We start from the raw sequence: 14,046 nt of genomic DNA, 5'->3' as shown, positions 1-14,046 counted from the left end.
AATTTTACGTAAAATGGATCATCTCAAACTAACTGTAGATAAGTTGTCCGTTGAAGCCATAAACGATCTAGTGCTAGATGACAGCTGCGGTGCAGTATCAATGTTTGTCGGCACTACTAGAGATAATTTTGAAGGAAAAAAGGTTGGTACGCTTGTTAAATAACTTGATAAGATAGTAGAGATTTTTTATTTGACACTTTTTGTATTTACATAATATTATTAACATGATAAATGATCGTTGCACTGATTATAACTGATAATATTTAATAGAGTTATCTGAGACATATTTCTATGGGTAATTTAATTTAATGATCAAGATTAAATACCACAGAAGAATTATTTTTTTATGCAATAATTAGATTATGTTTATCATTACAGGCTTTTAGAGATAATATTTCAATTAATTTAATTATATTTTGTACAACCTAACTTGCTTTAGAAATCTAAATTTCAAAGAATTTTCTAGTAGACTATCAGGAACTTTATCAGCAAGTGCCCTTGTTACGAGAAATTAGAATAGCAAGACCTATTAAGTACACATAATTAAATAAGTTTGTTTGTATAGGTGTTGCGGCTTGAATATGAAGCATATGAGCCTATGGCATTGAAAGCCATGAAGAGTATTTGTGATGAAGTAAGAAACAAATGGCCAGCTGTGTACAGCATAGCTTTGTATCACAGGTAAAGTATTGTTTTTTACCGTTTTATTTATTTATTCTTCAGTATTCTGTATTAAGTGATGTTTACACATTATATCGAATATTAATATTCTAAATCTGATGTGACGATGCATGGATGAACTACGGGACGGAATTTGGTGTATCGTTATAATGTCATAATTTCAACATCAAACATCAGAATGGCTCATCAAAATCTAGTTGTGGTATTAAAAAAAACTATTTTTATACTTCAAGTACCTAATTAAACTGTTATCTATACAGGAATGTTTTATCCAGTTAATTTATATGCGACATATTTACACTCTTGTAAACAGGCACTATCAGTAAGTAAGACTTCAAGCATGAAAATTCTGAAGTTTTTAAGCAACACAAAGAAAACCTAAAATGACCACCACAAAGTATGATATTGTATGTGGATGCAAATAGGCAATTAAGAAATGCCTTCATAGAAACAGTTTTTGTAGATCAAAATAATACTAAAACCACTAATTGCGTCATTCTCAGTCGTGTGTACTGAGATATTGCGTCATAAGAGTTTAATTAAACCATTCAATGCCGCTCTAAAAAGTGACGAGACTTCCCCCATGCCGAAATACATTAGGTAGTATTCAGCCCGCCCATCGCGAGACCCGGTCATCTTGAATATGGTATTTTTTCCCGCCCATGGGCGTGGGACTTTTAGGCCTCAGCCTCGAACTTAGCGGGCAGCGGGGCGAGAGCGGCGGCGGCGCTGGAGCGGGGCGGGCAACGCAGACCCGTTCTCGAAACAAGCGGGCAGCTCGCGCGGCGCTTTAGCGGCGAAGTGTTGTGTTTGGGGTTGTGTTGTCGAGATATTTGTTTTTATTCGCAAACGAAATGTCTGAACAACGGCGACAATTTTATTTCGATTCAAATTTATTCCTAACGCTCGATTTATTGTGGGCAAAAGAAGGAGTGCGCTGCCCGCTCGTTGCCCGCTCCCTCGCCGCTGCCCGCTCGTTGCCCGCTGCCGCCCCGCTGCCGCGCCGCTGTTTTCGAGAACCGGTCTATTTGATTTTACGCATAAGATCCTGCCGCTCCCGCGCCGCCGCCGCCGCCGCCCCGCTGCCCGCTAAGTTCGAGGCTGAGGCCTTAGTATCGACAATCGATTTACAAGTAAAGTACCGGTTTTGAATACATTTTAATAAAAGTAATCAGTTTATTTCTTTGTCCAGCAGTGGACGTCTTTCGGCTGAAACGAAAAGTACAAAAAAACCCGTAATTGTTTAATGTTATCTGGATTACTTATGGAACTTTAAAATCCACCCGCCCATTGGCTCGGCAATGAAAGGGTTAATTTCACGTTTTGAATTTGAAGTAGGCCGACAGCAATGCAAATGCTATGGGCATGTATTTCATAAGATATTTGTATTTTATCAGTAAGTTGAAGTTGGTCATGTCACGGCTATGAAGATAATAATTACACTTGTCTGATGACGATGTTTACATAATTACCTCACGAATATGATTGTAACATTATTGTTGAGATAAATTAGTAAAATGTATTGTTGTAGGCAGTGGCGGGGCAACAACTAAATTTGATGTGGGCAAGACAGATTTCGCGAGGCCCTGTTCTATGGCGACCTGAAGACGGATTTTATAAAATAATAAAAACAATTAACACTGCCAAGTTTTTATTCATGAAAATACAAATTAGATTAATAAGTATTAAATGAAAAATTTTGGCGAACGATTACTAATAGGGAAATGAAGCAATCGATTTAAAATTTTGACAGTAGGTTTGTCTCGTGGTGGAATCGTGGCCATTAGTTTGTGTAGACTATCGGCCATTCGCAAATTGTTTAAACAATTGAAAAAAGCATTGTTTTTGTTATAACTAAAAAACTATTGTCTGAAATGAAAAATGTATTGAAACTTTTTTGTGAAAAATTGGAATATCTACAAAATTGATTATTAACGTTTTTTTCGTATTTATGATAGTTTACGAGTTACTGACGAATTACGAGAAAATCAAACATTTTCAATGGTTGCAAAACAGCACAATTGGTTGCAAATGCAAATATCTCGAAAACTGTAAGAGATACGGCAAAAATAATGAAATTTTGGGGGTTTCCTGAAGGGGTGATGAACTTTAGCAGCACTAACAATGAGTCCTATGATATTTGCAATATTGCAAAAAATCAATTATTTATTCAATAGTTTCGTAAAATGTTTTTGAGTTATAATCTTGAGGTTCATAATATTAAGTACGAAGGACTCCCTATAATATTAATCGTATCGATACGCGCAGGTCATTTGCACACGCAGATATGTCGAAAACGGTAAGTGATACGGCAAAAATAATGGAATTTTGGGGACATTCCAGAGGAGAATGAATTCCGGCAGTACAAACGTTATGTATCTAAGAATTTGCGATATTCTGGAAAATCAACTGTAAACATCGTATAGTCCCGATTAATCGGGAAGTTTTTGCGATTTGCCATTAGGCAAGATGCCACCAAACCAGAATCACATCCATAACAAATAATATACTTTGCAGAGTCACACCCATCCAGAGTCGCACCCATTACGGCTTATTTTTGTTTTATTCTCGCTTTAAACATTTTTGAGTCGCGAGGCCCCTTGTACCGCGAGGCCGTAGGCGGTGGCCCACATCGCCCACGCTTAACGCCGCCTCTGGTTGTAGGTTATACAGGGTGTTAGGTAAATGGGTATATGAGCCGACACTAGCCCATGTTAACATGGTCATATAAATGGTATGGTGAAGTCAGAAAATTGATATCTTCATTTTAATTATTTTAATTTTCATACAAATCGGATCTTATAAAATTTATTTTGTATGAAAATTAAAAAAATCAAAATGATGATATCAAATTTCTGACTTCACCATACCATTTATATGACCATGTTAACATGGGCTAGTGTCGGCTCATATACCCATTTACCTAACACCCTGTATACTTAAAAAGAGAAAATTAATTAAAGGAAATGCCTTTAATGACATTTCCATTTTGATATTTTGTTTTGGCAAATGCGGAAGGATCAACCGATTTTGATAGAGTTTAGGAAAGAGAAAAAATAATTAAATAGAAATTAAAGTATAAGTAATAGTGGTAATAGCTACATTCTTTAGTACGAAAACGCTATAAATACTGCAATAACTGTTTCGATTAAGGCTTTATTTATAAAATAACACTGTTAGGGTTTCTTTAGCATTTTCATTGAAATTGCGATTTCACGCAGCAATCGCATAGTAGAACGGCGAAGGACGTTCTGACCACGGCAAATTGTGCACATCCTCAATTTTATACGCGAATGCCGCTACTGTAATGATAAAATAATGATACAGGAAAATTAACTACCTTATTAGCATTAAAAAGCGCGTGTCATGGAGACCTTGACCATAATGTACTCGTACTTTTTACTTGAACAGCCAGAGAAGAACATACTAATAAAATAATCATACATTTATGTGTAGTTTACCTACTTACTGATAGAGTTGTGGCTAGGGGTTGCAATCGAATATTCGAATATTCGAATATTCGAATTTAGATTCCAAATTTAATATTCGAATAGTAAATTAACATGTATTCGAATATTCGAATATTAAAAAAATAAACAGAAAAGATAGAACGAAGACAACTTAGTGTTTGCAAATGTGGTCGGAGGCATCAAATACATAACCAACTAAAAGAACTAGTCATTGATGCTTCCGACTTCATTGGTGAACACTAAGTTGTCTTGCGAAACCAAGGTTCCAAATTACCTGAAAGAGACAACTATTGAGCAAAGTCAGCTAACGATGCTGAAGACGGCGGACGGTAACGTCAAGAAAAGCCGAGGTTCTGGGTGAGATCGAAAAGATTTATGGACAGCTACATACCTCCAAACCTGTTAATAACTCCGCAACAGATGCAAGAGCTAGGTTAACGCGACACTATACCAAAGACATCCCGTATATCAGCCTATACGAGATTGATTAGGAAGGCTCTCAAACAGCTAAAGAACAGCAAGGCACCGAGTGATGACGGAATAACCTGGGAGCTTCTGAACGCGGGTGGAACACCGAAACTCGTTCCGTCTTACTCTAAGGAACAACGCCAGAGGCATGGGATAGAAGCGTGGTGATGCTTTTCTTAGACTATGAGAAGGCCTTTGATTCGATCGATACTTAGGCAGTGCTGCAGTCTCTTTAGCGGTGCCGTATTGACTATCGGTATATCGAGATGCTGAAATTCCTGTACAGAAACGCTACCATGTCGAGCCGAGTACAGGAGCAGAGCACGAGGGCGATTCCTCTGCAGCGAGGCGTGAGGCAGAGAGATGTTATATCTCCGAAACCATTGACCGCTGCATTGGAAGACGCTTTCAAGCTCTTTGAATGAAAATGATTAGGCATAATTACCTTTCAATAGCGAATACATCACTCAGTTTCGGTTTGCTGACGATATTGTGGTCATGGCAGAATCGCTTGAAGACCTCGGCACAATACTCAAAGACCTTAATCGAGTCTCTCAACAGGCAGGCCTTCGGATGAACATGGACAAAACGAAGCTTGTTTCGGTTGGAGCTCGATTCTCGAGACTGTTGTGCTGTGTTGACAAGTATGTCTTCCTCTGACAAACGATTCGGCTAGGTAGATTAAATTTCGAGAAAAAGGTAAATCGTCGAATCCAACTCGGCTGGGCAGCGTTCGGGAAACTATACAACATCTTTCCGTCCAAACACCTCAGTGCCTGAAGACGAAATTCTTCAATCAGTGTGTTACCTCTACCAGTGATGGCACACGGCTCGGAAACGTGGCCTCTTACAATAGGCTTTATAAATAAGCTCAAAATTGCACAGCGTGCTATGGGGAGGGCTATGCTCAGTGTTTCTTTACGAGATTGAATCAGAAATGAGGAGATCCGTAAACGAACTAAAGTCGCTGACATAGCCCGACGGATTAGCAAGCTGAAGTGGCAATAGGCAGATCACATAGTACGCTGAAATGATGGCCGATGGGCAGCAAGGTTCTGAAGTGGAGGCCACGTACCAAAAAGCGCAGCGTGGGACGTCCACCCACAAAGGTGGACCGAAGACCTCATATAGGTAGCGGGAAGGCGCTGGATACAGGCCGCTGCCAACCAGTCATTGTGGAAGTCACTGGGAGAGGACTATGTTCAGCAGTGGACTTCCTATGGCTGAAATGACGATGATTATGAGAATTTTATAACTGTTTTAAAAACTATATTGTTAAATAGTTAAAATATAGTTCCTAAAGCAATAAAACCAGCAATAAAACATTGATAATTTAAGTACTTTTTATTTTTTTTGAAAGTATTCGAATATTCGAATAATATTCGAATATCACTGAAAAAATATTCGAATATTCGAAATAGAAAACTATCGAATATTTGCAATCTCTAGTTGTGGCTAAGAAGTTACGATGTTTAGAATCGTGAACATAATCTTTATCATGGTTTCGGATACAAAACACGTAACAAAATATGATACTTTGTGGTAGCGGCTCCATTCCTATTGTGTGCTTGTCTAGAATTTCAACCTGTTCTCGGAATTTGGATCACCAACTTCGTCCAAGCCACAAATCAAAATTCAAACATGACCTGTGTAATATAATTATTATTCTTTGCGGTTTACCGTATAAAAAGTACCTACAAAGCAGTCGGGCTAGGATGCGCGCCATGATAAATGAAATGACAAATGTATGGGCTTATCGTGCAAAATCGATAAAAGTTTATCGTGGCGCGCGTTCTGGGCCTACAGGTGATCATTTTGAAAAGAAGTAGCCCAAGAAATTCAGATTTCAAGGCATTGCAATAGTATTACATTCATGCAAGCTAGCTAGGCCGTTACAATATCGCAAAAAATATCTTTTATCCAATCACTGCCTTTCTAAACCCAAAATTCTCGCTCCTTCCAGACTAGGCAACGTCCCGTGCCGTGAGGCGTCGGTCGTCATAGCGGTCAGCAGTCCACACAGAGCTGAATCGTTAGCGGCCGTGGGGCATATCATCGAGAGGCTAAAAGCCAGTGTCCCGATATGGAAGCGGGAGGTGTATGCAACTGCTGCGCCACAATGGAAGGAGAACACGGAATGTGCGTGGTCTAGTATACATAAGAGAGGGGGACAGCCAGTGTAGGAAAGTATTTTTACAGACGACACGTTTTATATCTTAAGTAGATGGAATGGGAGTGACTTTGCAACTAAGAGTAAGATTAAAATCGTTAGGGGCCGTGGGGCATATCATCGAGAGGCTAAAAGCCAGTGTCTCGGTATGGAAGCGGGAGGTGTATGCAACTGCTGCGCCACAATGGAAGGAGAACACGGAATGTGCGTGGTCTAGTATACATAAAAGAGGGGAACAGCCGGTGTAGGGTGTAGATCTCCTGTAAATGGAATAGGAGCGATATTGCAACAAAATTCGAAAGGGAACAGCTGGTATGAGAGTCTAATATCAGGCACATCAAATATGTAGCTGAAATAAGAGTAATTTTGCAACAAAATTGTTGTTTAGAAGACTTCAGACCAAGCTCTTAATTCAGCCCTAATAGTCATAGAAACATAATGATAGAACATCAAGTCACTTACTATCAGGTGATCCATAACTATATGAAAATAACTTGCCAGTCTATACTATAAAGATTAGGTTTATTAAACTTCTACAGGGTGTTAGGTAAATGGGTATATGAGCCGACACTAGCCCATTTTAACATGGTCATATAAATGGTATGGTGAAGTCAGAAAACTGATATCTTCATTTTAATTATTTTAATTTTCATACAAATCAGATTTTATAAAATTTATTTTGTATGAAAATTAAAAAAATTAAAATGATGTTATCAAATTTCTAACTTGACCATACCATTTATATGACCATGTTAACATAGGCTAGTGTCGGCTCATATACCCATTTACCTAACACCCTGTATACAGGCAATTGCTTGCTAGTATTGAACATGAATAGGTTCCTATAATACAAATGTGCCGAATATCTTTAGGTATAATAATAAGAAGTTACCACCTTACGCCTATGTATTAGTGAAGGAAATATTCCGTATGAATTTTGCAATAATATGAATTACGAATTTACGATCTGTTAAGTTTGGCAGCTGATTTTTAGTTTTTAATATCAAAATTATATGAAATCATACAATGATTTCGCTCAAAAAGGTAGTTTGATATTTTTATTAGTTTAATTTACTTTTATTTTTTAAGTAAGCTATAGAAACATTTTTATTTTATTCTTTCTATTATTATTAGTTAAGTAAATGTACTGAGAACAAAAGACGAACTGTTGTGTTTATTGTTGTTTGAGTTAAAACTTACCTAAGTGTTGATTTTTCAATTAAGTGATTTGTTTGATCAAATGCCTCTGGGCAAGAAAATATATTTAGTATACAGATTATTTACATGAAATAAATATTTTTATTGCATGCTGCTTTTTTATTTTAATCTCATAATATTAAATCTCACATTAATACAATCCCTATCCACATTTTGCAAGATAACTAACAAGTCTCTTATTTCAAATTTGGTCCTTCGAGCCGGATCAATCACTAAACATCACCTCACATAGACCTATCCTTGCAGGTGTGATCGAACCTTCATCAAACTCATCACCGTCACCGCCACCACAACAAATCGGCTCAGAACAAATCCTAGACAAGAACTTAATACAAATAAATGTATCCAGCGAAGAACTGCAGCAACGAATACAGAACTTCATTGAGAGAAAGAGAGAGCAAGTGAACGTTAATAACATTAGAGACTTCATACCGACTAAAGGAGAAAACGAGACAGAAGAAACGGAAACGTGCGCGCGAGTTAGAACGCAATTCGTTAGGCGAAGTGATTGTAAAGGGCATTTGAAAAGTAAGTTGTTATGGAATATCTTTATCACGAAATCAATCTTTATCAGAATTTATTTAGATAGGTAGTTTTTTGTCGGCGAGCCGTAGAAACCACAAACTAATTGGATAAAGTTTTTATCGCCTATTCTAATTGAATGTTGTTTTTAATTCATTCCAACCGATAGATTAGAGGTCTGCTTGCAAAAAAATATGGCTATAGACGATTTATAAGGTTTATCCCAGTTTAGAATCATATACCTACGTAATCTAGGTACATGACTTTGAATATTGCTAGTGTGATACAAGCAGTACACTACTACTATATTATCTGTGCTACTACACAGTAGGTACACACACACAGTAGTAGTTCAGTATTACTGCAGCTGTCATTCCCGAACACTATAATCCGAGCCTTTTCAAGGCGAGAGTGAATAGGCACTTACAGGCAGATATGTACCTTCCTAGACTGCATCTCACAACACCAGGTGCGATTGCGGTCAAATACCTGCCTTGTTATGCATAAATAAAAGTAACAGAATTCGTTTTAAAGCTTTGCAACCAACACCTATGCTATGTTATTCCAGTCCGCAAAGTGAACAACGAGTGGGGCCCTCAAACCGTGACGCGGCGCGAGTTTTCCCAAGACCTGCCGTCTGCTGGCCTGCCGCCCTCCATAGCTGAGAGAGTCCTTGCAGTAGAAGACTATCTGAACATCAAGTCGGTATCCCGAGACGTGTTCAAGAGGCTCAAGGATATTGAGGACAAGATCGCGTACTTGCAGTCGGTGTCGCCGGAGTATGCTCAGTTTTGGGTAAGTTTGTATAATACGAATGCGCTGAGTTCGAAACTCCGTGTCGCATTAGAAATTCACACACACAAAGTAATCAAAATATGTGCTCCATTACGGTATCAATACTCAACATTCGAATAATCTTTAGTACTACGCAAGCAATGTAAACTGTTTACATTATGACGTCGCTGCTGTCATCATTGCTTTCACGAGCAATGTGTTCTGTTTTTGGGCATATTGCTGCGACACTGGCCCCGCCCCCTTGTCACATATCCCTTTAGTTTCTGTGATCTGTGTCGCGTACACATTAAAGGCAGGGCCGTCTTTAACCTACTGGCCCTGGGCACATAAGGATCAAGGTGTTTTCAAAAAAGGGATATTGCAAAATTATAGCGATAACTTACAACTGAACAGTATTTTTTTTTGTGCTGACGGGGGCTCCTCGATTGCGGGGCCCTGGGTACGAAGTGAACCCAGATTACCCAGTGGGAAAGGGGCCTGATTACAGGATGCCCCAAAAATATTATACAGGCTGACATTGAGATTACTATGGGACTTTTAGATAGCCAAGCTATCTCCAATGAGGGCTATCGTTTTAGCGCTCACCAGTTGGCGCCACTGTAGAGTAAGGTCCTGTCACTTGCTAGTAGCGAAGACAGTGGCGCCAACTGGTGAGCGCGAAAGTGGTAGGAGGACTATCGTATTTGCACTCATCAAGATGGCGCCACTGTAGAGTAAGGTCCTGTCAAACCAGGGGTGCCAACTGTTGAGTATAAAAACGATAGCCCTCATTTCAGTCTAGCCTGCCATTTTGGAGCGCCACTGAAATGCGTTCTAATCTTTCAAGTTTATCTGGAAATGTATTATTAATGCCAACTAAGTCAAGTTAATTTTATGTATGTAACTTTGTAAAACCAGTTTTGCAGACCAATAAAAAAATAAGATATTTTCCGAATTGGAAATTGATGATATTGGTGTATTCCTTGCTCATATTATATTTATTCCTTTTGTTATTTGATTGCAGAAAAACAACAACGTCAAAGACGAAGAGAAAGAGCAGCATTCAATGGACTATACGTTCTCTGCCGACGACATAGCGCGCAAAATCGAACTGCTGGAGAAGCAAGCATCGTAATTCCTTTTGGTCTTTTTTGACAAGTTCTAATTTTTCATTTGTCAATCATAACACATGACAATAAGATTCAAAATACGTCCTGCTGGTTCGCGATGTAGTTTAAATATATGTTACGGTCAATGTGATAAATTGAAAATTATTAATAATAACCGGTAATTATGAATAATTACCGACAGTCGCGGTAAAAGTGATAAATTAATCACATTTAACAGTGATTACTTAATAATTCAACCTTAGTACTATCAAATTTCATAAAAGAGAACAACATCTTGTGTACGTGCTCGTGTACAGCCAAACTTTTGAACGTTTTGATATCATATATTAATATAATTTGGCATAATGAGTTTGGAATGTTTCTTGCATAATATTACTTTTCCATGATGCCTATAACATAATGTTTTGATTTAAAGCGAAAAATAGGTTAGGGTGCGGCGGGGGTGGCCCTTGGGCCACCCCTAAGCCGCCTATTTAGTTTTATACACACATAAATGACCTCATATTAATCACATTTACCAAATCATGCGGTAATTATTCATAATAACCGGCGATTATTCATAATTTTCACATTTATCACTTTGACCGTAACATATACACTACATCGTTATTTTGAGTCTTAGGGTGGGTTGCACCATCTTACTACGACGATAACCGGTGCTTTTTGTATGTAACTTTTGACGTTTGTCAAAGTTAAAGTAAGATGATGCAACCAACCCCCCTAGACAAAACGCACTTTTTGATCGAATCGAAAATCGAATCCGTCAAAACTCCATACAAAAAAGGGGCTTTTCGACCACTTTTCGACTGGTTTGCGATTATAATTTGCACTTTGTCTAGACCCACAGGCCTTATTGTCATGAATCTTTACTTCAAGATGATTTTTTTAAATCGTTGCCAAAATAGTATTATTACAACCGATTGACTAAATTAGCGTCGGAAGATGGATCAATTTTAATTTCATCATGAAGATCAATTTATTTTAATACGGTTTTTCTACCTATGTTAGGTATAATAACGTATTGTTATGTTTACTTTTAATAGTACTTAGTAAAGTAAAATTATTTTCTCTTAGTTAATTGGTAAACATCATACCATCCATCAATTTAAATCTAGAAAATGTTATTAAAACAAGTAATATTTAAAACAAATTTATTTATTTACACCTATAGTCCGATTTTTAATTCGACGGAATTCTGACAGCTGTCATTTTTTGACAATTCAGATGGAATAAGCCTTTTTTGCTTTGAATTATTAATAAATAATATGAAATGAAATTTCATCAAGTACAACTTACAAGAATGAACTATTGTTTGTTTTGTGAATTTAATGTACCCTAATTATTATGTACATTTTAAAGATTAAATAGAAAAAAACGTGTTTTAAACACGGTAAAACAACATATTATCATAAACAAAAATATGTATTGATCATCAATCATCATTATCGTCATCATAATCAACTTGGATTATAAAATTGGCATCTTGTTAAATTGATTATTTTATGAAGCTAAGATTTTATTAACAAAAGGATTTTCATAAAAAAGGTTTGTAACCCATGGATTATTGGCCAGGGAGTCCAGTAATAGAAAAATAATTTCCCAATTTTTTTTGTAACTTCAAAAGTATGATAATAAAAATTCAAATAACCATTTTGAAATGATCGGTACCTACATTTTTAAGCCTTAGTTTTTCAAGTGAAATCTTTAATTCAAGAAAGGATTATTTTTTAATTTATGAAAATGCTCTCCATTCTTAGTGGGAATGTTTCAATGTTGACAACACTTCTGAAATGTCAAAATTCCGTCGAATTAAAAATCAGAGTTTAGTTTTACGGGATACCTTAAATTAATACAAGTTTTATGACTGTTGTTACCATCAATCCCTAATTTTTATGTGATCACATAACAGGAATTTTGTTTTCAAAGGGGACACTTAAAAATTAGAGATTGATGGTGAAAACGGGCATTACTTAGTCTCAGTATTCAATAAACTTATAATAATTCGAGTACTACCTAATTGTGAAATTGAAAAACAATAATTAAGGCATTTTAGGGGGAGATTTTGAATTCACTTGACGCCTCTATAAACTACTTCGGCCGAAACTTAAACATTTAATATTAAGTATTATCTTCCAGTACATCGCCGACTAACTGAAGCACACCCATTTTGAACTTGCGTTTCTGTTCGCGAGTCATGTCCTTCATATCCGGTAATAAACTGTACAGGAACGCGAAATCTGGGTCCCGATGTTCGCTGTGTTCAGTCATCTTTTGTTTCGACTTGAAATATTCCACGGCAAATGTGTTCACGTCATTTAGAGATACTTTTTTAGGTTTCTTAACGTCGTTTGGTTTAGAAAACATTTCTGACTCCCTTTTGACTGCCTTTATATGTACGGGTGAAGGGATAGGAGACGGTGTTTCAGCATCACGACTGTTGTCAGAATCCTCCTCCATTTCAAGGCCCTCCTGATCCATTTCTGCTCTTGGTTCCGCATAAAAAAACCCCTTCGGTGGTCTGGTTTTCGTGAAACCATCCAAAAACTGTAGCTGCTCAGCCAAATAATATGGTTTGACGTATTTCGTCTTCGAAGAAGAGCCGGACGCTCTGTTACGATTTTTTAAATGCCTCGTGTAACATCCCCGTATGTTCTTCCATCTTTCTTTGCAATCGGCAACTGAAATAGGTAAAGAGAACTTAGTGAAAAATAAATTTATTACTCTTTATCAGGATCTACTAAAATTTGTTGAAAAACAATTCAATGAAATGCTCTAATGCACAGAGCTCAAAGAGCTAAGTTCATAAGTACAAAGCAGCCGAGGCTTATCGCCGAGAGATTTCTTCCAGACAACCCAGATGTAGAGGAAAAAAAGTAAATATAAATCGATGAGATTGAGATAATTTATGATTGATTTATTGCACAGTCACAGGGATAAAAAATAAACTTATTAAACATACATACCCGATTCATCCATTTTATTTGATATTTCTAACCACGCAGCATCTTGAACGTTCCTGTTCCTATAATCGGGTCTGTTGTAATCGAACAGACACGGTCTTTCTTGGATCATTTGGATTAATTGATTGTTATATTCGTAATCGTCCCTCATTTTCTACAATTTTTGTAAGTAACAACAATAATGTTACGTGCCACTAATATTTGTCACTTATACCGAGTGGCATGTCAGGGCGCGCCACGTCACGCGTCACAAATGGCCCAGCTCGATAACTTGCGTCGCACTTCCGGTCGAGTGGCAAATCACGTGCCAGTTGCCAGATCATACGTCAGATCAACGCGTCAGACAGAGGCGCCATCAACACAAAAGCAGTGACGGTGATTATTGGTACTAACTAGTACGTGCAGGTTTGTTTTGTATTTCAGTTATGTAGGTAGATGGCGGTATTTCAGTTTCGGTTAGCCAGGCTAGATAGCGCTACTTGCGTTTTTACAAAGGAAGTGTGGGATAATTTACTGATATGGTGTGTAGGGATTGGTGGGATGGGGAATCTTCATTTTTCAGTAAAGATATTAATCACTAAAAACTTAAATATTTTTCAACAAAAGTTCTTTCTTTAATATGATGAGGTAAAGATGTGGCCATTTAATGAAAA

General features: G+C 37.3%; 1 protein-coding gene across 1 annotated transcript; it reads left to right on the top strand.

Moving 5' to 3' along the window:
* The first annotated feature begins 13 nt into the window (after positions 1 to 13).
* LOC135080844 (molybdopterin synthase catalytic subunit) lies at positions 14 to 10,546 on the top strand. Its single transcript, XM_063975569.1, has 6 exons — positions 14 to 142; positions 566 to 681; positions 6,583 to 6,800; positions 8,254 to 8,535; positions 9,098 to 9,324; positions 10,328 to 10,546. Exons 1-6 carry the CDS (start codon positions 14 to 16, stop codon positions 10,436 to 10,438), a joined length of 1,083 nt encoding a protein of 360 aa, XP_063831639.1. The 3' UTR covers positions 10,439 to 10,546.
* Positions 10,547 to 14,046: the final 3,500 nt, after the last annotated feature.

Source organism: Ostrinia nubilalis, chromosome 18 (assembly GCF_963855985.1).
Source record: "Ostrinia nubilalis chromosome 18, ilOstNubi1.1, whole genome shotgun sequence".
Classification (NCBI taxonomy): domain Eukaryota; kingdom Metazoa; phylum Arthropoda; class Insecta; order Lepidoptera; family Crambidae; genus Ostrinia; species Ostrinia nubilalis.
This window is presented reverse-complemented; position numbering and strand designations above follow the sequence as displayed.

What these genes read in the sequence shown, in the direction of transcription:
- LOC135080844 (XM_063975569.1), top strand. Translation starts at nt 14, where the DNA reads ATGGATCATCTCAAACTAACTGTAGATAAGTTGTCCGTTGAAGCCATA. An exon ending in AGCATAGCTTTGTATCACAG is followed by an intron (nt 682 to 6,582) that starts GTAAAGTATTGT and finishes CGCTCCTTCCAG; the next exon opens with ACTAGGCAACGTCCCGTGCC. An exon ending in CGGAGTATGCTCAGTTTTGG is followed by an intron (nt 9,325 to 10,327) that starts GTAAGTTTGTAT and finishes ATTTGATTGCAG; the next exon opens with AAAAACAACAACGTCAAAGA.